The sequence below is a fragment of the Anopheles coustani genome, chromosome 2 (genome assembly GCF_943734705.1).
Source record: "Anopheles coustani chromosome 2, idAnoCousDA_361_x.2, whole genome shotgun sequence".
NCBI lineage: Eukaryota > Metazoa > Arthropoda > Insecta > Diptera > Culicidae > Anopheles > Anopheles coustani.
Window position 1 is genome coordinate 77247547 of NC_071289.1, and position 23604 is coordinate 77271150.

Consider the following 23604-nt stretch of genomic DNA (forward strand, 5'->3'; position numbering starts at 1 on the left):
TCGGCAGTAAAATATATTATTCTCACTAGAAAGTATCCGTGATATCGCTCCGGTAGAGAATGTTTTTCTTGTTTGGCAGTCGAAAACTTTTTTCGTTTAGACACAGAAACACACTCCTGTGGTTCGCTTTATTCGTTGACCACCCTAAATACTAATCATTAAAAAACAGTTTTCGTTTTAAAACAAATAGTTTATTGTAACAATTTCCCCATTCCTATACAACGGTGTCTTCTCCTTATCCCATCCAATCTATCGATTCTCTTATACACATTATTGTACAATTTGACCATTGTGACTGGACTACCAACCTTCACGAGTAGCTGCCATTCCTCTAAGCTGCCATTTCTTTACAAACCCATTGAAAAATTTCTGTATAGATATCGGAATCAGTAGAGCCACGGAAGTATTTCCCCATTCGAAGGAGCTTGTCTAAAAATTCGTTTCGCTTATTGTGCAGCGCAAGCTGCGATAGTCTCACCCGAATTTCGATGGAGCTGCACCGATGCATTTTGAAAGCGCATTTGGCATTAATGATGGCGCGTTTTGGCAGAGCTTAAGTAACCACTAGCGTACTACATATATTATACATAAATATCTATCTTCCTCACTCAAAACATGCACGATTTCTTCCCGTTTTTTTTCGCATTCAATCCCCATGTAGCAAGCTACACGTCGTAATATTAAGTTCCGTGGCACTTTTGAGTTCTCTGTCTTATCATATCTTCTTTGCCCTTCTTCCAATCAATGCTGATGGATATGCTTCTTTTCATATATCCTCGTGGAAAGTTTTTCTCCAACGGGTTTTAGCTGCACTGTTTGGATAATACACTAACGCAGTATGAAATTACTATTTTCTTTGCATTCTAAGTACCTCTCCCTGTTTTCATTCTCATTTTGTATCCCGCTAACGATCGGTTTCCGTTTGGCCGTGATGTTTCTATTATTACCCTTGTGTGATGTATATCTTTTATACATTGAAAATAATGCTGAAAAAATTCTTTTGTATCATAAAAGTTTTAAAAGAACGGAAGGAATGTGATTATAGTTGTTAATGTTCCTAACGAACAGTAAAGTCTCTGTTGATCACACTTGTAGCATCGAAAGTAAGAGGAGCGCAAGCACCTTGAGCATGGAATTTTGTTCACCGTTAGTGTTTCGATTCATCTCCTAACTTCGCCTGCATTCGAGTTTACTTGTCGCAAAGCAATAGCTTCGCAACATTCGTTAAACGAGTGAAATTAAAAAGAACTCTAGGAAGTGTTGGTGGTGATTGGAGCTCAATTTCATACAACCCACATAGTTTGTTTGCGTCACCAATTTTATAGCTTATTGACCAAAATTCCGTTGGTAACCTTCGTCAAATTGGCATCTGTACACCCGCAACCAACCGATGCACAAAGCTGTGTTTGGTTGGTCCTGCTGGTTCAAATCGTCTTTTCAATTCCACCTTCTGTAGTTTCTACCTCCTCTTCACAATTCGAATTATTAATGATTTCCTAACCTTCCCCCCCCCCATTCACTCATCCTGCTCAATGTCCTTAGGGTGTAGCAACCATAACGAGGTATTGTTTTGCTTCCAGTCGAAGTAATTATAGTAGAATCGGTAGTCAGTGGTTGTGGTATTACTATTCCGGGTGATAGTACTAACGGTTTATCGAATTGGATTCTCTCTGCATCCGATCGTCTACGCTCGTGTTGACTATCGGGTTAACAATTTGGAAGAAAACCCATCCTTCCATGGAACATGAACCATATACGTTCAATGGAATGCCTTCGATCATTTTTCCACCACTCCACCACTGTCCATTATTAAACAAAGTTCCTAACTACTGATGCTGAAATTCCCATTTCTGCGTCTTGATACTCGGATGGCAGGTGGCCACGTGTACGTAGCTTTTCGTCGATAGGTCGCTGCTGTCCAGGCAGAGGCCAGACTGCTTGTGGCGCAGCTGCCGGGCCTCGGTGAACTCCCACGTATCGTCGATGTCATCATCGTCGATGCATGGTATCATGACTACAAACTTCGACTCCGACTTGCTCGCCTGCACGGTGGCGCAGCTACGCTCGTTCCGCAGAACACTCCGTTGTGTTAGCGAGAACAGCTGCGAGGCGGACACCTCCGGTTTGAAGCACGTATAGATGCCCAGATTCCACGGTTTGTCCGCGTTCTGTTGAAGTGTGTCGAGGCAGAGATTTTCCGCCTGCGACGCAAGGCGACCAAACTCACGCACATTGCGCGTGGGGATGAATTTCTCCGGGTACACGTTCTTCATGTACCAATCGAAGCTCTTACAGTGTAGCTTCTCACGCAATACCTTCCGGTGTGTTACGTCGCCCAGTTCTGGGTGGTCCTGTGGGAAGGGAACGCATGAAAGTCCGATAGTTTAACTTCGATCTGTAACGGTCGTTTTATATAAAAAAAAGCCCTACCTTTAGATCGGGTCGGTTGAGGTAAAGCAGTTCCACGTAGTCGTCCATCCACACGACGGCCATCCGGACGGTATTGATGCCATGAGTATCACGATCGTTAGGAAATCTAAAAATGCAATAAAGTTAGCTTTCAACACCCTACAAACCAGAAATTTCTTGATTATCCTTACGAGTAGGGATGAAAGTCCCGAAAGATATGTCCAATGCGCGAGCAGGGGATCGTCTCGAGCGTGCCGCCACACTGCCATATCCGGAACGACATCTCCAGGTTCTCGCCACCCCATCCATCCATCTGCTCGTCGTAGCTTCCGATGTCCCAGAAGTAATCGCGCGCTATCGCAAACAATCCACCCGCCATCGTCGGGCTGTACGTGGGGCATATCTCGAGATCCTTCTCGGGGCATTCATGCTTCTGACGCTCCCGCTCGCGCTTCGTCACATCGTGCCAGTCAAAGTGTCCGTCCCATGTGAAGCCACCGATCTACACAAAAAAACCAATGTTGAAATTAAACGTTTTCTGCCTTACTCTAACAATTAGAGCGAAATCAAATACCTGGAAATCATTGTAGTCATTCGTGCTGTAGTAGAAGTTTTTCGCCTCGATCACGTCGATGATCGGCACCAGAACGCTCGTTGGCGACTCTTTGATTCGCTCGAGCAGTGGTTCCAGCCACTGCACCATGCACTCGCAGTGCGCATCCAGGAAGACTAGTACGTCCGCTTTTGCGAGCCGAGCACCTGCCAGCCGGGCCCGTATCAGTCCGACGCTGCAAAGGGAAACGAAATAGAGAAAACAGTCGATCAGTCGTTGGAATTCTTAACTGTTACCATCAATACTATGAGATCAATGTCCTAATTGTTGTTGATGATCGAAGTTATCCCACGCATTAATTTTGAATTTTAGGAACACCTTTTAGAGAATCCTTTTTTCACATATACAGTCTGACAAGAAAGTATCCGTACAGTCTCCAATTTCAACTTCAAGCCTAGTTATCTCAGCGACTACGTGACCTAGGACAACCATTTAAACGACATATCGTAGATAAACTTCTATTCTAACCAATGAGGTCTTAACATTTCGAGAAAGTTACTTGTAGGTCACTTTGTTCTAAAGAAACCCAAAAAAAGGCTCAAAATCGATGACAAAAAAGTATCCGTACACCCACTTTTCTTGAAGAAAAACACTGGTTTGGTGAGGTTCTAGTAGGCAAAATATCAACCTAGTCATTATTTTGAGTTATCAAGTGTCTAATAGTATGGCGGCAACCATTTTATATCATCGTTTAACGTGAAATGGCTGGTGAAACTAGGCAAACAGCTGCAACCGATAGAGAACTATCTTTTTCATGTGATGTAAAGGGAACCTAACTTGGCAAGTTTATTAACCCTGTGAAAAATCTCATGATAAGTCTCAGGAACTTATAATTTGTCGAATTAACCAGGATGCAACTAGACTAAACCCTGCAAACAGACATCTTTCGTGGTTACTCAATCGCTATGAGGGGGTGATTGCTCGAAAAGCTGAAGTCCTCCATACTTAGAGTTTTTAAACATGACGAACGAAGTGTCTAGATCACCAATCATATCATTTGGATTACAACTCTTAAGAAGGTTTATTGGAAAAAACAATAACATTGCATAATTGTACGTTGCAAATTTTTCGTTTCTAAAGAAAGAATAAGGAAGACTGGGGATTTGCATATCGCTGTATTTTGATGCCATTGCCGTGTCGGCACAGTGTTTTATACACTATATACAGACATAATACAGACAAAATTAAGCAATTTTGCCCAAAAACGAATAACAATAGACACCAGATGTCGAACTCAACCATCAGTACGAGCAACGTTGTTCCAACGATAAAACACAGTAGTTGAGAGTTTGTGTTATGGTGTTCCAAGGCCATTAATCGAACTGGAAATATTGAATTAAGTATGAATCATCTGTGGGACATAGTCTACTTCGCCCATTTTGTCACTTGGACAAGCCATGCCTAGGATAAACTTTAAATGTTCAATAATATGTTCTCTGAGTAAAATAACGATCTCTAGAATAGGCCATGTATTGTCTAAGAGTGACCACTTTATGAGACCGTACAAGTGTTAACGATACTCCCAAAGTCTCCGGAATCGATCTCTATACAACATTTGTCGAAAGATACCTAGATTTACCATCAACGGGACATTATGTTGATCTTAGTAGACATCTTTAGAACTATTATGGAATCGGGTCAAATTTCCAGCATCTTTCGAGAAAAAAAGTGGTAGAAATGATACCTTGGCACTTGTAGGCTATTATTGAGGCAAGTGACATTGATTGCAACATATTGGCACATCATGTGCGGATGGCACATCATCAATACTCATCATGTACGGATACTTTTTTGTCATCGATTTTGAGCCTTTTTTGGGTTTCTATAGAACAAAGTGACCTACAAGTAACTTTCTCGAAATGTTAAGACTTCATTGGATAGAATAGAAGTTTATCTACGATATGTCGTTTAAATAATTGTCCTAGGTCACGTAGTCGCTGAGATAACTAGGCTTAAAGTTGAAATTGATGACTGTACGGATACTTTCTTGATAGACTGTAGATAATAAAAAGTAACATTTAAGCTGTTTTTCACAGGTAGACTATGAAAACTAAACCGATTTCTAGAATCCCTGCATCAACTGCCACGAGAAGGTAACATTATTCTTCAATGTCTCTCAAAACCACATTGGCCAGTTATGGTACTTTTCAGTAAAATGTAGTAAGCGAGTAATCCCTTTTGCCAAGCCAGCAAAACAGTGAAATTGTTAACAAAAGTTCTCCATTTTAAAGGCGTATTCAATGACGTATCTAACAATATTCCATTTCAGGTGTCTCGAATGTGTTACTGCCCTGGTAAGTTGCACCCCAAAACAATTTACATCGTTTCCTGTGGCCCACCAAGCCATCACCACCAGGGTAGAGATTGCTGCCGTTCACTGTTGGTGCGAACGTCCATTAGTACTTCGCCGAGCTGCACAACCGAGCGGTAATAAATACCGGCGAGTGCATCTTAAATTTCCACATTTTCGCACAGACGAATTTATGTAATCTCGTCACAGGTGTGTACACCCTCCTGACGAGTTCGGTGGCCAACACCTTTCTTCTGGGAGTTACTGCTACGTCTTTGGGAGTTATTTTTCGTTTTTCTCGTGTAGGGAAAGGAAGAGTTGAATATCGTGTCGTAGCTGAAAAGCAGGGTGGTGTACAAGAGGCCCACCTACGGGAATGAGGCCCATTCGTCAGCTGGAAAGGAGCATCATTAATTTCACTTTCATATCTGCACCTCGCCGCAGTGGTCCTATTGTTTCCCGTGCACTTTTTTTCCGTTTGATCGTTGCATTCCGCCGCCAAAGCGGTACACCCCGGGGGGAATCGTCGGATGCACCCCGGCACTGGGTGATGACGGGGTCAGTCGGTTTGTTTGTTTCTTGGCTACAGTCGCAAAAAATGACTCAATCCACCTCGCCTTCCTCGTCTTCGTATGGAAGAAAATGAAGTGATTAGATTAGTGTGCGACCGGGCGATTCAACCCCAACCCCTTACACCCCCCCCGTACGGTGGATCCAATCCAGCGGGAATTTTTCGCCATGCACTTGTTGGCAGGTTGGTTATGTTTTTCCTGCGACCGACAATTGCCGCCGCACCAATTGTCCACGGTCACTGAGCAGGGAGGAAAAGTTCATCAAACAAGACAGAAGAAGGAAAAGGAGGGAGGACGGGGGAGGAAGGATCGTTCCAACCAAACAACGCCCCCTCATGCCCTCAATACCGGATGATGGTAATGGGAAATAAATTACCACCCGGAATCGGTGGTTGACGATTTTCGTTGTACTCTCGTTGTGTGTGCTTTTTGTTTTCACTGTTGTTGGGACTCAAATGGTGTTTAAATTAAATATTCAGTCACCAGCTTGTTACAAAGTGGGCGCGCAGTAGGAAATTGTTTTGTCATTTTGCAACAAACGCGTTCACGAATTATAAATCAACTGGAGCTGGACAAAAGGTTTCATTTCAAGCTGCCCCTTTTACAGTAATCTTTGATAATCTCGTTGTAATCAACCTAATATCAATTTTACATATGAAATAAAATACTTACAAAAATCTCAGACGGTGGGTTTCTTTTAAATGTCTCTTAACTTTTATCAGATCGAGCACTACCAATTACTAACAGATTCAGAGCTCATTGTAACATGTTGTAATATATTTAACAAAAATAAGATGCATACAATCCCAATCATTGGAACAAAACTGGATTAAGTATGATTTACCAGCATCCAATTCCATTCGCTTCTTGCATAATCCCTATCGTATGACATGTGTAAGGTTTCTTTCCGTCCCTCGTTGATCCACGTTTCGCCTCAAATGTTCCAACAGGCTGCAAAAATAGGAAACGGAAGAAATTGAGATGAATCCATAACGAACGCTAATGATCCCTCCTCCGATGGTATCCTTTTACAGCTGCACAGGGGGCGATAAACGGGGGCCGAGGAAAATCCCAGCACGGGAATTTCGAATTGCTTGCTGGATGACGGCATTTCATCAGTGCCATAAAGCGTAAGGACACCCAAACGTCGCACGTGGGCGCATTGGATCCCGTTAGTTGGTGGATCAATCGGGGAAACCTCGATTGCGTTTCGCCCGTTTGCCATTTTTCGACGTAATTCAATACAAGTTGCCTTTAAATTCAATCGCAAAATGACGTCAGCGGCAAGAAGGAACGAATAATAAATCTAATCCTTATGTCGTTTTGCAGTAAACCATTACCACTCAATTAGCTACGTTTAAATGGTACTAGTTGAAAGCGTTTGAAGCACGTCATAATTCACAAACATCCCGAATAAGAGCCGGAAATGAACCAATTGATTTAAAAAAAAAACCGTGGGCTAAAGTTCCTGCTCAACAAATTGACAAATAAACTGGTAATTCTGTCACAGCCGGCGCCGGTGAATTAAAATGCAATCATGGAGGAGGTTGTTTATTAAACCAGAACGTAAAGTACGTACGATCCCGAAACCCGAGCTGGTTAATTGATTTGTTCCGGTTGTTTTGTGCAGCGTCAAAGTAATTCCATCATCAAAGGATGGCGAAATAGAGCGGAAATTGCACGGGACACACACACAAAAACACCAATACCCGTCCTTTGGCATAATAACTACATTCTATTGGAAATTAATTTACATACCACACGGCGGACATTATTGGCGGTCATGAGATTGACTTTGTTTAGCACCCAGTACCCCATTCCATGATGGCGTTTCATTGGAACCTTCTGACATATTAAAAACCATTAGAAAATGATATATTTGACGGGGTGATTTGTTGCCTCAATGGTTCAACTTTCAATTAAATTAAAAGCATCTCTTTCGCTTCGCCAAAATGGCTGAAAAAGTAGGTCCACTTCATAGAACCGGCCACCGTACTGGGAAGGGAGCGTATATATTTTTCTGAAACTCTCTCGATCGAACGGAAAGAAAATCGATAAGGTAAACTGTTGCATCGAAAATTGGCAACATCAGCTTCCGAGGCAGCACACACCCGGACCAATATCGATGGCGTTCGCCCGACCAGACTACACCCGAGGTACCTGTTGACGATAATTAAATGAACGTCCCCATCTTCGCTCATCAAACTCTTCAACACCGAACGAGCAGGCAGGCAAGCAAGGGGACAACTTTAGCTTTAGGAGAAATGGTCCATTAAAACGCCAGCCCCGGGGAGGTGCTGGAGAAACTTAGCGACGGTCGTATAAAAGGTTTCTACTCTAAACGTCTATTAGGTGGATGAGAGATGAGAAAAACACCGGAGAACAACTTTGCGGCTACATTTTGCACACAACAGTTTGTTGTACGGAAGAAAAAAAGGGGGCAATATGCCGGATCGGACACCGGAGTTGCCTTCTTCTCCGGCCGAGAGGCCTCGAAGTTCGAAGAACGTGCCGGCAATATGAAAATTTACATTTTATCAGTTCACCCGATAGTGTGGTCTTATGGCTCTCGGTTGGATGACTTTCCACCGGACTGCAGCAAACACGATGACACTGTGGTCATAATTAACCGACCATCCGACCGGGTCGTCCATCTCCGCCACCCCTCTCCGGGTCCTGGAAAGATCCGGCTGAAAAAGAGACGCTGCGCACGGCCGTAAATCGATGTCGTTCGCCAGATCGCTTTCTCTTTTACGGCCAACCCAGCTCTCGGTGCGGCGTATGCAAATCGACAAATCCTCGAAAAGGGGTCTTTACGGACCGGATTCTTTCGGGGTGGGGGAAAATACGCCCAACACGAGAGAGCAAATGGGTGCGACCGGAGACCGGTTCCCCCTTTCCTGCCAATTCCCGCTTGTCTCGAAGTGCTAAATGCAATTTGTCCAACTCGTGCGTAGAGTCTTCACCGAAGTGCGGTTTCTTTTCACTAGAAAGAGGTTAGAACAACCTTTCGGTGGTTTCTAAACAACAACATCAACACACAACATCTAAAGCCTGCCGGTAACTGCACTTTCAGCACCCCCCCACTGGTTTCCGTTTTCTTGCGAGAGAAATAGGACACATTGAAGGCAACTGTAAAATGTAAAAACGGAAAAAAACGGAATTATGATCGCGACACACGACCGGAGCACGATCTCGCGGGCTACGATTAAATGAACTACGGAAGCGATAAATAATAGCATCGCCTGCGATCGTTCGGTTTGGATTGTCGGAGGTTTTTGCGGTGGAACGGAGAACCCTCTCGAAGGCACCAAAACCCATCAAGGGCCCTCGCCCTCACAAACATGGCCTCGCCTCACCCGGTGCGAATGATTGATCGTTTGCAACCTCAACCGTGTACGTTCGGTGTGGCATCTTCGACGAGGTTCAGACGGGGAAGGGTTGACAACAATACGCCCAACAACAACAAGATGAGGGAAGATCGCATCGGACGAAGCCGGCGGATGGTTTGAAGTGGAAAACCATTTTCCACTCCGTTCCGTTTGTGGAACGCCGCCACCGATGGAGGAGGCGTGATGGTGGGAGAAGAACAGTTGTTCAACTCCATTCGGTCTTGTAGTGATGACATTCAAAGGTGTTCCTACGGGAAAATAAATTGCATTGACGGTCTGGTGCGTCATAAAACTTTGGCTGGAAGCGGCAAAATGGCATCGCTAAATAAGTTGTTGCACTTTTCGATTGCTTCACGGAAAGAGACCCGTTTCACCGTTAGAAGTTTGCACAAGATTGAGGACAGTAAAGAATGTGAATTCTGTTATGAAACAAGGAACAGTTAAAGCCATGTCTCAAATGTATAAACGTTTCAACACGCAGTGGTTCCATCCTCTTCGAAACTACGACCGATTCGACAGATCTCAAGGCTTATTCTGAATTTGAACAAGTGTGTTTTGGTTCCGACAAAAACAAACAGCATGGTTTCCATAGCATTTGTGTATTGGCCGGTTATTCATTTCTTCAAATCATCGAAACGAGTAAAAAGCTTCCATTTAGAGAGACTTCGCGACCGTGGAAGATTCATCGCGGGTTCTTGTGAGTGAATCATTCAATCGCCACCTTTAAATTGAAGAAGATTTCCAAAATGCTCCGTACCCAAAACGGCGTTCGAGTTTCAAGGCGATCAACTTTCGCCTCAACCGGAGTGCGCACACGATCCGAGATCGAAAAGCGCAAATGGTTGCGAGGTTGTCACCCGAACAACAGACGCAGATTGGCCACGGGGCACAACGCTTTCGATGCCGCGTGTGTTGTGAGGCCAGAGTGCAAAGGATCGAAAAATCGGGCCACAAATCCAATGCGATGTTGATCGAAGATGATCGGTCGCGGAAGGGTTTGCTTCCAGCTTCCAAGCTAGCAGAAGAAACACGTTCGGTGGCATAAACTTGAACTCACCAAAGCTCGGCACTTTGGAGGACCGGTTTCTTTAAGCATGACGCACACACACACACTCACATAGGAACGCACGCACCCATTCGTACGGTACCGAATTTACATATTAGGGGGACGCTTAACGCGTTACGTGTCCCTCAAAGTCTCAATCCCCCCGAGTTCAGCCGAGAATGGTGCCACGATGCTTTCGGCTCGAGAAAACCCGGCCCGGTGGAGGTGTCCGGTCTCGCCACCGAGTCGTCAACGAAGTTCGTTCTACGGTGGCACTTTTGAACACGCTGGCACGTTTCGGCTGACGGTGTCACAATCGTGGCGGGGAAAAAGATGAGCGAGACCGGAGGATGGGGAGAAGCGAATCCATCGCAAGGAATCGGAATTGGACGGTTGGCATTTAGCGTTGGCGAAAATATGCCGAATTGTTGTGAAAGATTTGCATAAGTCAGATGAATAAATAAACCGCGTGTCGGATGAGGTGGGCGCCGATGTACGGTTGATTCAACTGGTGCAGAGGATCCTTCGTTTCGATAGGAAGGTTTTTCCTACGAAATACTAAGAGTTGTTGGTGGTACGTACAATAGATGAGGAAATAACGGTTTAATTCTACCCAGGGTTAAAAAATTACACACATTTAGAAAGTAAAAGTTTTCAACAGAAAAAGATTGGAATATGGGACGTGTTTTAAATACGTTTTATGGAATCCAATTTATCAACACATCCGGTCGAGGAATAAACCATCTATTAAATATAAAAAAACACGCGCAACATAAAATCGTCTGGATCGTGCCTTTCGCATCACGAGTCTACGATCTGTTGACACGCACGAAACACACAGGACGTGCCGTTATAAAATCAAACAAACAGTGTTTTTATGATGTTAAAATAAATCACTCCCGCGCCCTCGGTGTAAGTTCGACAAAGGTTTCGGACTAGCGGGCAAAAGTGTGGCAATAGCATTGGCGCGATGCTGTTGGGTAATAAAAACGTGTAAGGAACCGAATCTTCCCCACAACAACAACAAAAAATCAACACCGTTCCCCTTCGATTCTTTCGAACGTACGATGTACAGGTCGTATTACATTTGGAGCATTAAGCACCAGTGCCTTACTGCCTTGCCTCACTACGTGCATCCAAAACTGACCAACCTTGAGGCGTTGAATAATTCATTCATCACCACACAACACCGCTCCAACCAACCAACGGCGGTTGGCCGGAACGGGCTGGGGGAATGGACACCGAGAGCCACTTTAGTGCCTAATGTCTAGGGTCCGGTAAGATTGACCGGTTACCTCAGCCGGCAATGCAACATAAAAGCCGTCCACGCTTTTCATCTTCCCAGGCATTATTTCCAAATTTCTGTAATCGAATGTCAGTGCAAGATGGCCCGCCTAGCGTCTTGCGTACATACTTCAAATGGCATTCCAGTTTGGGACAAACCGTACAGCGGTTGACCTTTCGGGGATGTTTTGTACGTCAGAGAAGCCACCCTAGTGCGGCTTGCGGTTTTTGGTGGATACTATTCAAAACCAAACCGAACGACGTTGACGTTGATCGACAAAGAAACGCAATCATATACTTGATCGTCAATGTTTTAACTAAAAAGGAAAGTGTTATTTTTTTATCCGTCAAAATTTAGTCCGTTATCACTAAAGCTGTCAGTATGAGAAATTTTAAAACTCATTAACTCTATGCCTTAAATACCATACGCTAGCATCTTCCCATGCAAAACTATCGCTCGAAAGGTTTCGAAACAAAAATGCACACACATTGCCTCCACTAGCCATCAAACGTATTGATACTTTCCTTGGAGCGCAGATGCAGAGAGAAAGTGACCACAGCCGGGCACCCGATTTTCCCAGGAAAACCGCAACTAATTTTTGTCCAAATAGTTGGTCCGCGTGCGAACGCCCAACGCGCGCCCCGCGCACGTCGTTTTTCTTCTTCAGCAGGAAAATAAAACAACGATATAGCGGGGAGTCACGCCAGCACCCACCGAAATCAACGAACCGCGAACGCGGAGGAACGTCTTAAAGACACACACACACACCGGGTGATGGCGTAGTGACTTCGCGTAACTTTTGAGTTACGCCAGCGAAAAAGGGAGGGAAAACGGGAAAACTATCACTGATGGTCTGGTACAAGCCCAGCGCACGCTGTTATGCTATGATGCGCGGTCAGTAATTTCGGACCTACCTCTTTTCTGTAATTTGTGACCGTGAGGAGGGGAGCTAAAAATAAGGGAAGAGCCTGATAATGGACCGGCGTAGAAAACTTGCCAAAACCGACAGAAGAACAAATTCGTCGCGGATTCAAATTTTCTAAATAAACATTGCTGTACTGAAATTATTAAAAATGTTCGTGTCTCCCAAAAGTTAAACTTTCCGCCTATGGAAAGCAATTTAAAAAATCCATCCAAAAGAAATGGCGTAAATCAAAAGTCCCCAAAAAGGCACACTAACCACAAAAAGAGATGACTCGATGAAGAAGATGGTGCCGCCAATTTCACTCAACTTGGGGTACGCAAAACAACAACAACAAAAAATCTCGTTAAAGATCAGAGAGTATCTTCACCTAATGGGTTTGACCATCTTTGGGGGGCAGAAACCAGCAAAAAAGACGCATGGTTTTGGAACGTGTACCTTAAATTCATGTGGCTGACTTGAAGCCCGAAAAAAGGCTGGCACGACCAAAGTAAAGAAGCCCCAGCAACGCATCCAATTATGAGAAAACAGATCTCGTTGGTCGCGAAGTTTTTGGACAGCCGAAGTCTGGGAAAATTATTTGCTTTATTTTGCGGCGATACTTGTGGCATAACCGGGGTCAAAGTTTAACAAACTTTGATGGAAGTATTTAGTCCAGAAGAAAGAAGATTTGTCTTTTATTTATGGCGAATACTTTACGACAGCTTCAAGAGAACTGCTGATAAAAGAGTGATGCACATTACACAAGACAATAATGTTTCACTTCTTGCATATGCATTGCACTCATGCAGAAATAATTAGATTATACGTTTCCCACTGTTTCATCTGAGAAATGGGGCCCATTTCCTGCCATTCCCGTGGCTGCGGACTGTGGGGCGAAACCATTACCCGAAGGAAGCAGCTGGCAGCTACAATTTGCAGATCGTTCCGCCGCCGATCGACGACCCTTTGTGTGTAAATTGCCGGTCATTTTCGCCGCGCGCGCGAGCAATGTTTTGGCATTTTCCACCCATTTTTTCAACACTTTCACTAGCCGGCGATTGGGTTAGTAGCCGTCCGTTTCATAAGGCTAGGAGCAGGAGCGTTCGTCCAGCTGGGCGATAGTTTAAAGTTGGGCTTTCTGAACCCCTCGAGGTTACCGGCAAAAGGGAGATTTCTTTCACACTTTCTTTGGCCGTAGGACCGAAGGAGATTGGCGCAGGTCGCTCGGATCGGACAGTGGAAAACAATGGGAGTCGTTGCATTGGAGGATCGTAAAACGTTGTGGAGATGCAACGTCTGTATAAAAATGTGTTCAAACAGATTACTTTTTATGTACCAATATACAGGGCGGTCGTGCAAGATAAACCAAACGTTAATGGGTTTTGCTCCATCTAACAGTTGTTATGCTGTGCTCCTGCTTTTACAGCGGAAACGCCGAACACATGCAATAAATTTATTGGGGCACTAAATCGATGCGAAAACAATAAGAAAAAAAACCATAAAAGTTTACGGCAAGATAATGTTGATTGAGAAGAAACTTTGAGTTGTGAAAACTAATATAAAAACCCTAAATTCAGTACAACATGTTTCGTCAAGTAATATCCAAAAATTTTGTTTTACGCAACAAGTTCAACACATGTTTTTCATAATTGGAATTGAATTCTATGCAATTATTTTAAGGAATTTTAAATGGTTTGATTATTTTTAAAAAAATCGAACCATTAACATTTTTAGAATACGACGTTCAATTCAGTATATTCGATCATGATCGATCAAGGAAAATTAACGCTGTAGTTCATACGCAAAACTACCTCTCTTTTAGGATCGTTCAAGTCAACACCTTTTGTTTAGAAAAGGATTCAATTTCAACGAAATTTAGTAAAATATCACAATAAATTTATTGAAGCGGATGATTTGAATATCATAAAAATTACCACCTTGTAAGTCTTTGCAAGTTTAAGACCAGGATTTGCTAGCAGGAAGCAGTTCCTCCACAAATTTTTCGAGATGAAAAAGCGAAATGCAATTAATAACCTAAAACTAGCAATGATCAATGTTCTTTTAAAAAATCCAAAAGAAATTGCCATAACAAATGGGACATAATTATAGCCTATCCTGCTTGCAAAACGGTTATCTACTTAACATCCAATTATACGATGATCGATATAAAAAGGCCTCCATCCTGTTGCATTTTCCCACGCGCTCCGAAAACTGAAAGCGCCGAGAAACGCATCTAACATACATATTAGAATCATTTAACACCAACCTAACAATTAATTGCCGATTAAGGGCTGCGAAGGCACAAACTAATTGAACGGTGGCGTTTATGCTTTAATGTTTTAGCGGTGGCCTCTAATGGTGATCCTAATGGGTACTCTCTCTCCCCACGCCGTCCGCGCTCCAAAAGGGAGTAAAAACAGAACAAACAAAAGCGTTCGTCCGAACTAGGGCGAACCATCATAACTCAAACCATTGCGCTTTCGTGCTTAACCGGTAATAAATGTTTATCTTATCGGTTGATTTATTCTCCATTCCGCTGCTACTTCCGCTACCGGTTCGGTTTGGAACCGGGGGAGAAGAATTGGCGAGGAAAACGATTGGGGATTTTCTTACGGGCCTCGGTTCGGTAAGAAGCGATCATTATCAACGCCATTTTGCGCACTCGTGGTTGGGAGCCGAGAAGCAGCCGAGGTAAAAATTAGCCCCCATTAGCTCAGCGTCTTCGTGTTTTCGATTTTCCATCCAGCAAACCGACCGGGGAACTCCGTTATTCGCCGGTGGAAAAGATTACGATGCGTTAAAAAGAAGGTGCTAAGCATGACGATGCCGACGACGACGACGAACCTGTTCCCGGCGCGGTACGCGCGTACCTGTGGTTCGGGGAGTATGGATGTGAGATGGAAACCACACCAAAACCTTAACCATCTCCCGGTTCTCGCCGCTTGGCTTGCGGGATGATTTCGACATTCGTACAGCAAACATTTGGGAAAGCCGGTCGGTCTCGGGAGAAGGTAAAGGAGGGTCAACGGGGATGGTGATAGAGCAAGTTCGGGGTACGTTGACTTCTACGTTGTCCGCCACCCATCTTCCCCAAGGGTGTATTTTCGGCTGACGATGAAGAAAAGGTGAAGAAACCGAGCGTCGTGCTCCACACACAGACATTCTTCTTGAGGCGGTGGTTTTATTTTTATAAAAAAAAGAAGCTTTCCAAAAGAAAACACAATTATTGACACAACTTTAAGCGGAACGGGAATGTCGTGGAAGGAATCTTCATGGTACCTTTTTATAGTCAAGGAAAGTTCAACAAGCATAGGTACAATTTTTGGGGTGTAAAAGGTAGAGTCGAAAGTTTTGACAATAGGAAACCAATAGAACACAAACAAGAAACAAGATCCGTCTGAAACTTTAAGAAGTGAAAAATACTTAAGTTTAGGTTTTAGGCCATTGAACAACAGAATTCAAAGACCACATCCCTACTTTGATATGCTCTGTTAAATCCCATCAATATGTTCCGCAAACGGGCGAGTTCGTGTACTTCTTGGGTATCATCGGCCAGATGGAAATTTTCTAATTGATAACGTGTAAGTAAATAAAGGTAAGAGCCACTCTCAAAGAGAAATGGGTAAAGAACTATTTTTAAAACCATTTTCTAAGCGAAGCGTAAAACATGTAGGCAACAAATCGCTTCGTGCGGACCGTCCATTGTGGCCAGAATGTAGGGCCGGATCAGTTTTTCCACAAAAGCAACAAGAATGAATCAAACGCACAAAGAATCAACAACACCACGGTTGGGTTTTGGCCTTGCTCTGGACGCGCGCTTTGCGCTGTGGGAAAACCGGGCAGAGGGCGAACCCTCGCGGCCGGCGGCGGATGAAAAATAAACGGCGAAAAGATGACAAACACTACTTCGTATGTTCGCGTGGCCGTGGGAAAGACGCACGCCCAAGGTGGAGTGTGTATGCGCGTGCGCCAGTAGGTGTGGAAGCGACGGAGTGACTCAATCGACGCGGCCCCACATGGAAACGTGTCCATGTGCGCGCGCGCGTGCGTTGTTTGCCACGAAGATGGAGAAGGAATGCTTGGGACGGGGTTAACTTCTTCAACCTGATCTGCTCGCTTGGGCACCACCTACCGTTGACGTTGCCGGAGCACCTTCACCTTCGCCGGCAGCCGGCTTTTGACGTAGTAGTCGAGCTTTCCCTTCAGCTCGACGTTGGTGCTGCCGTCATCGACGAGAATGATTTCCTGCAGGAGCCGTGCGTCGGCCGTGTTCAGCACGCTGTGCACCGTGCGCAGCAGCACCGAGTACGGCTCGTTGTAGAAGATGATGATCACGCTGGTGGAGGGCAGGGACGCGATGTCATTGTACCGTTTCCGCTTGCACGCCGGATGACGCCCATCCGGTGGTGTCCGGTTGTAGCTGAGATGTTCGCTTAGCTCCTCGTTCAGCGCGATTGTGGCCAACTGCTTTTCGCCGATGTCCTTCGCCTCGCCGGTCAGCTCTACGCCCTCACCGTTGTTGCCCAGGCCGGGTTTCTGCTTGGCCAGATCGGCCCGTATCAGCTGCTCGTACAGTGCCTCACCGTCAGCACCGAGCAGCACGTTACCCTTGTTCAGTGCGCCAGCCTCCACCAATGCGTTCACCTCCCGGGCACCATTGGCAATGATGGCTTGCGGAAGCAACGGTTTCGCCTGTTCGCCCCCAAGTGCATTCGGGGAACCGTTCAGGTTCTTGAAGTAGAACAGAACGAACAACCCAAGTACGAGCAGCAAAAGCACCTTCGAGTAGAGATGCCGCCGGATGCTGAGCCCACCGCGGATGAACATTGTGATCAGACTCCGACCTGGTACTGTGTGTATATGTGTTTAAAAATTGCCGTTCACTCTCGGTCAGCTGCAGCTGCAACGAGATGCGTTCCTTCCTCTGCCAGCGGCGATCATCGAAGCATCGATCAATCGCGGCTGCCGGCTGCTGCTGGAAGTCACGATCCGTCGTTCAGCAGAATGACATCCCCACGTAGAGGCCAAAGAAGATGACAGATTGGCAATCGAGAGAAGGGCCCTTTGCGAATGCAGACCTAGCAGATGTTGCAGATTCGTTGCAACTGGATGTATGCACTTTTTTCGTTTTGCCTCTTCCGGGATGCTGTAATGAGATCCGTTCTCTTTCGTTCAGCCGAACTTGACGGTCGATGAGAAATTCTCTGGCGTTTGATCGCGCGAAAGGGCAAAAAGCATAGATTGCTCCGATTCTACGTTTCCATCCCGCGCTCGGGATGCTGTTGCTGAGCGAAATCTGTCTCCTTCTTGCACAATTGCGGCCGAGATGCAACACCAGCCCTTTTCTGCGGACGGTCGTTCTCAAGGACGGAGGCACAGGCGCATCGGTGCGATGGCGATATCAATACCACCTGTCGAAGGAACCGAAACGAAACTTCCGAAACAAAAGAATCCTAGTCCACGATGGACTACGATGAAAGGAAAATGTTTTGTGCCGTAAATTCAGCGTCGTGAGTCATTCGTACATTTAACGAAGGTCTTCCGCGACAACAATTCCTTGAACCAACACGCACACGGTTGTAATAACAGGACCGTGAAATTAATAAACCAATTGTAAAACTATCTAACGCACGTTCACTATTTGTATCACAAACAATCAATTGTTTGTAAAACACTTTCACGCATTCACAGCATGCACCGGTCGAGTTAGAACGCCACGAACAACAGCAGCGAGAAGGAAGAACCGCTACACGTAAAGATTGTGATGGAACTTTCCCCTGCTAGGGGCAACTTGCTATTCCCTGGCGGAAGGTTATCAAGATCCACCGTGTTGGTGAGTTGGTCGTTGGAAAACAAGTTTGCAACACAATTCAGCAGACGGTGCACCAAAGTCGGGAGCGTCCGAGGGCACACGGAAGCCTATCCATCACATACCGAAACAGCGACCGTCACGACTATCCCGCTCGACGGACCTCACACAACTGACAGCAAGAGATGCTTGACAAGAGCAAGATGCACAGTGTGCTGTTGGTCACAACTGTAAATAATGGCTAAATTAACTAATTTCTCAATAACTTTTTAGTGGCTTGGCCAATTTTAGCGCCAGAACTCTCAAATGAAAGGTCTTTTAAAGACTGATAACTCTGTGCAACAAAGACTCTTCCGCAATTCTTAGTTTATGAAATTCTGAGGCGTAGGTGCAGAAACCTTGGTTGGTATTTTCTGCTGAAATAACTAATTTGTTAATAACTTTACAATTGCTGAACCGATTTGTACATGTGACCCCTCAAATGAAAGGTCTGCTCAAGACACACAACTTTGTACAACAATGGATCCATCCATACTTTCTAGTTTTTTAGAAAACAAATTGTGTGGAAAAGAGACAGCACTCTACTGGGAACAAGGTGAATAAACTTCGATAGCTAAAAAGCCAAAATCTGCCAATTTGTTAATAACTATTGATTCTCTTAACCGATTTTCACGATTGATCCCTCAAATGAAAGGTCTTTTCAAGACGCGCAACTGCGTTGAAGGTAGATGTTACCGTACATAAAAAACACACCTGGAATGTTTTCGCCCGAGGGGGCGAAAAGGCAAATCAGGTTGGTTGGCAATTTAGGTTAAAAAAGCCAATTCTCGCATAAATTGTAAGTTCCTTGACCGATTTCCACAAATGACCCCTCAAATGAAAGGTCTTTGCAAGACGCGTAATTTTATCTCAAGGGTCTTATTACATTTTATCCATCTTTTCTAGTTATTTTACCAGCTCACGTCGAGAGAAAAGAGGAAATTTCCTCTCGCGGAGACCAAATTTGGTCACGCACACATTTGCATTTGTTGCACCAACACACAGAGGTCGTGAGCATATTTCGCCCGGATCTCTCAAAATTTTTGGAGAGAATTCGCCTTTTCGCGCCAAAAACGAGCGGCGAAAAAAGTGAACTAGTGGTGGGTATTACAAACTTGAACTGTGAATAAAACAGCTCATTTGGGCCAATTGAATATCTCAAATACGTTAGATATATTTTAATGGACGCAAAGCACCAGTTTACTTACCTGTCTAGCTTTAAATACATTATATCAGCCATGTCTGAGGCGCTATTTGTGAAGAATGCTATCAGAACCTCAAACATGTTCGTTCCGCGATAAAGTACCCGCCGAGGAAGTGCGGAAAAACATCAAAACGACTTGTTTCCCTGTTTTAGTGACCCACGATGGATTCAATTTGAATGATAACGCTGTCATAACTGTTTTTAAAACATAATAAATGCTACTCTTCTTGGAATGAACTCGGGTAAATCAGTTAGTGCATATTCCCAAAAACGACTAAATTGTTCGTGTTGTTTGAATACAATTAGAAGAATAATGTCAACTATATTGATATTCTTAAGCTGGCCGTAAACGTTGCGAACTTGTTCGCGCGAACAATTTGACAACCAGGCATTGCCTATGTTAAGGAAAGGAAAGGAAGATATAAGAGGATATCTTCCTTTCCTTTCCTTAACATAGGCAATGCCTGGTTGTCAAATTGTTCGCGCGAACAAGTTCGCAACGTTTACGGCCAGCTTTATGTAAATCATTCATCGAATTAAACACATACGGATTGGGATTCGGACTCGAAGATCCGAATCTCAGAATGGATTTGAATCGAAAGATTTGTTTGTCATTCGGAAAGAGGCTTTTAATAATGAACAAAAAATGCAACAACGAAGAGAAATTGTACAAAAAATAGATTATTTTCAATTAATCAACAATGTCTATTAATATCGCCATGAATTTACGCATGTTTTACTGGCATCTGGCGAACGTTCAACAAGTTTATACCAGTTTCGCGAGCTGTCATTTATTTCAGGGATTTGTAAACAAACACGCCTCTGACATTGCTTTCGTACGTGGTACGTACGAAGCTATTTTCCCTTTTGTTATGTGATAATTATATTTATAGTAGTTAATGGGCCCTAAACTGAACCTGCAATATGGGAGAGAAATCAGGCAACCCGTACGATATGGACGGACCGTCCTTTGACGCGGATCGTTACTTACAGAAGCTGCTAAAGGTAATGCAGAAGCTACATGTAAGCTGGATTCGATGGGAAAACTTAATCGAATGCATTTTCTCCCTTGCTACCACAGGAATGTTCCCTCAAGCAAATAATGGACACCGAGGCGGCAATTGTACGCCAAACGCAAACCCTACACAGTGATATGCAAACGCTGGTGTACGAAAACTACAACAAGTTTATCTCGGCCACCGATACCATTAGGAAGATGAAAACCGACTTCAAATCGATGGAAACCGAAATGAACCTGCTCATGACAAACATGCAGTCGATCACGGACTTTAGTGAGCGCATCACGGACACGCTGCAGGAAACGCGCTCCCAGTTGACGCGCCTGTCCGGCAAACATCAGCTGCTGAAGAAGCTGCAGTTTCTATCCTCCCTCCCAGCCAAGCTGAAGACGCTGATTGAGGAGGAAAACTACCAGCAGGCAGTGCAGGAGTACTCGCACGCCCAGAAAGTACTGCAGCAGTATGGCCAGCAGCCATCGTTCCAGGGCATCCAGGAGGATTGCATTAAGATACTGGACGAACTGAAGGATCGCTTGCGGGGTGAGTTCCGGCAGACGGGCAAGTCGGCCCAATCGCTTACGGAAATCGGAGAACTGTTGTTGCAGCTCGGCGAGCGACCGTCCTCGCTTGCCAAAGAGATGCTTGAGTGTGCGTCCAAGCGTCTGCATGAGCAGATCGTCGTACTGCAGGATCAAACCGATCGCGACATGATCGAGTTCATCGATCTCGGCATCGAGGGCTTCCTGAAAGACCTAACGCTGGTGATTAGCTCGTATAATGACATGTTTCTCGCGCGTCACCTCGACCAGGAGGCGGACAACTTCGAGCAGGTTGCGCGACTTGATCTGAACGAGTTTGTTAATCGAAACGTGGACGAATATTTGGCGTTGGTACAGGACAGGGCAGAGTTGGAGATTGGCCACGGCGATTCCCAGATCATACTGCGGGGGCTGGATCGATTGCATCGGCGAATGACCGCGATGCGTACGCTCTGCAAGGCCGTTGACATGAGCAAATCCGGACTCGATATCATCGTCAGTGCGGCACAGCAACTATGCCAGGCGCATATGAAATCGCTCAAGGATCACTTCGCGGATAGCTTGAGCTCCATAAGGCTGGCACTGGTTTCGTCCAACACAGCGTCAGCATCAAATTCCGGATCCGCGTCGTCCACACAGTCAACCTCCGTTGGTGCTGGCGGTGGTCAGGTTAATCCACCTGCCGCAGGAACGGGCACGGGTGGACTGAGGGAGCTTATTTCCAACCTGTACGTTTCCACCATCGAGAAGGTGAAAGGACTTATGCAGGATCTGCTCATCTTCCTCCAGCCCGAGTGGTCATTCAATCTCAAGAGTGATCCTAAAGGCATCCAGTGTATCGAAGGTATCCGTGAAAACCTGCTCGTCGCTTTCCTGCGTCATTTCTGCTGCACCGTAAACGGGTACGGGAGCATTAGCTCGACTGCACCGCCTACTCTACTGCTCGTCCTCTCCAAGGTGTGCCTCGAGATGGAACGGGCCGGTGTTCACACACTAACCGCACTCGTCGATGAGCTGTACAGTATCGACTCCGAGCGTAGTGTAACGCTTGTACACGAATCGGAACTGTGTGCGGAAATGCGCGACTCGGCCCAGCTCTTACTCGACTCGTACGTCCGCCTGCAGGCCCTCAACCTTTCGCAAATGCTGCGCAAGAGCGTGGAAACGCGCGATTGGCTTAACTGTCTTGAACCACGGTCGGTACGGGCCGTGATGAAACGCGTCGTGGAGGAAATCTCCGCCATCGATCTCGTGCTGGGTGAGCTGTACGATGGCAGCAGCCACGCACACGGTACCGGCTCGCGGACCACCGCCAGCAGCGATTCCAGCCGGAAGACGCACTTCAGCAGCATCGGCACTTCGAAGCAGTCGCAATTTCGGTCGACCTGGTCCACCTACACGCCCCAATCGCAAATGGACAGTAGCTTCGTATCGAACATGCAACGGTTGTTCTCGGAGAAGATCGAAATCTTTGCCCCGGTCGAATTCTCGAAGGTTTCGATCATTACCGGCATCATCAAGATCTGCCTCAAAACGCTGCTCGAGTGCGTGCGTCTGCGTACGTTCAGCCGGTATGGCCTCCAGCAAATCCAGGTCGATGCGCACTACCTGCAGATGAACCTGTGGCGTTTCGTTAGTGACGAAAAGTAGGCTTCTCCATTTCTTCCGTATCAACTACGCTCCATATGTTCATACCCTTTGCTTGTTTTCCTTCTTACTTTCAGCCTTATTCACGTGCTCCTCGATGAAATCCTGGGCTCGGCCGTGTTACGCTGCCTCGAGCCTATCCTCATGGAACCAAATGCGGTGGAAATTATTTGCGAACGTAACTGAACGGCCCAAAGTTTGTTCAACAACCTCAGAGACAACCGAAAATTCATTCCATGGCATGCGATGAACATGCGTTTGATGGTAAAAAAGTATTCCAATAAAAATTGTAGAAGTATTTAAAATTCTGATACATGTTTCGGAAACAATACAGCATCCTTGTCTTTTTCGGATATGGTTTAAAAACGAAATGAATACCCACGCATCACCAAAGGGTTGATTTTTCATTTTTCATTAAGTTTCCTGCTGTAGTTTCATTCCACATTTTTCTTGTTTCTTTTTTATATAATACAAATGTATGTACAGTACAATCACATTAATCGTTAATTTGTTTTGTGTTTTCACCATTTCTTTTTTTGTTTGTTTTGTTTTGTTTTGTTTTCAACTAACGCATTTAGGTTCGATTTTGTTTTGTATATTTGCATCCCTAGATGCGTACCATTAAACACTTCTCTATCGGAACACACACTCCATAGAATTCATTCAATCCGTTTTTTCCATTTCGGTATTCCTTTATATTTTTCCCCAAATATTTTTCGTATTCTACTCACCCCCTCAATTTATTAGTCTGATTCTACTTGTGTTGTCCTTTATGCTTCTAAGTTAAGTCTGAATTTGTGTGTGTTTTTTGTATTACTTTCATCAATGGCTATTTTT

The 23604-nt window shown here is 45.0% G+C and overlaps 2 protein-coding genes across 3 annotated transcripts; one reads left to right on the forward strand and one right to left on the reverse strand.

Moving 5' to 3' along the window:
• Positions 1-202: 202 nt before the first annotated feature.
• LOC131263585 (polypeptide N-acetylgalactosaminyltransferase 1) lies at positions 203-18467 on the reverse strand. The gene is made up of 5 exons (XM_058265809.1): positions 16643-18467; positions 2984-3197; positions 2601-2911; positions 2431-2536; positions 203-2351 (listed from the first exon to the last, which is right to left on the reverse strand). Exons 1-5 carry the CDS (start codon positions 17335-17337, stop codon positions 1827-1829), a joined length of 1851 nt encoding a protein of 616 aa, XP_058121792.1. The 5' UTR covers positions 17338-18467; the 3' UTR covers positions 203-1826.
• Positions 18468-20436: 1969 nt separating this feature from the next.
• LOC131266089 (vacuolar protein sorting-associated protein 51 homolog) lies at positions 20437-23304 on the forward strand. Of its 2 annotated transcripts, XM_058268446.1 has the most exons (4): positions 20437-20567; positions 20644-21746; positions 21831-22766; positions 22845-23304. In XM_058268446.1, the coding sequence occupies exons 1-4, from the start codon at positions 20487-20489 to the stop codon at positions 22951-22953; spliced, it is 2229 nt and encodes a 742-aa protein (XP_058124429.1). In that variant the 5' UTR covers positions 20437-20486; the 3' UTR covers positions 22954-23304. The 2 variants fall into 2 exon arrangements, with proteins under 2 accessions (XP_058124429.1, XP_058124428.1); XM_058268445.1 differs by having other exon boundaries at positions 20644-22766.
• Positions 23305-23604: the final 300 nt, after the last annotated feature.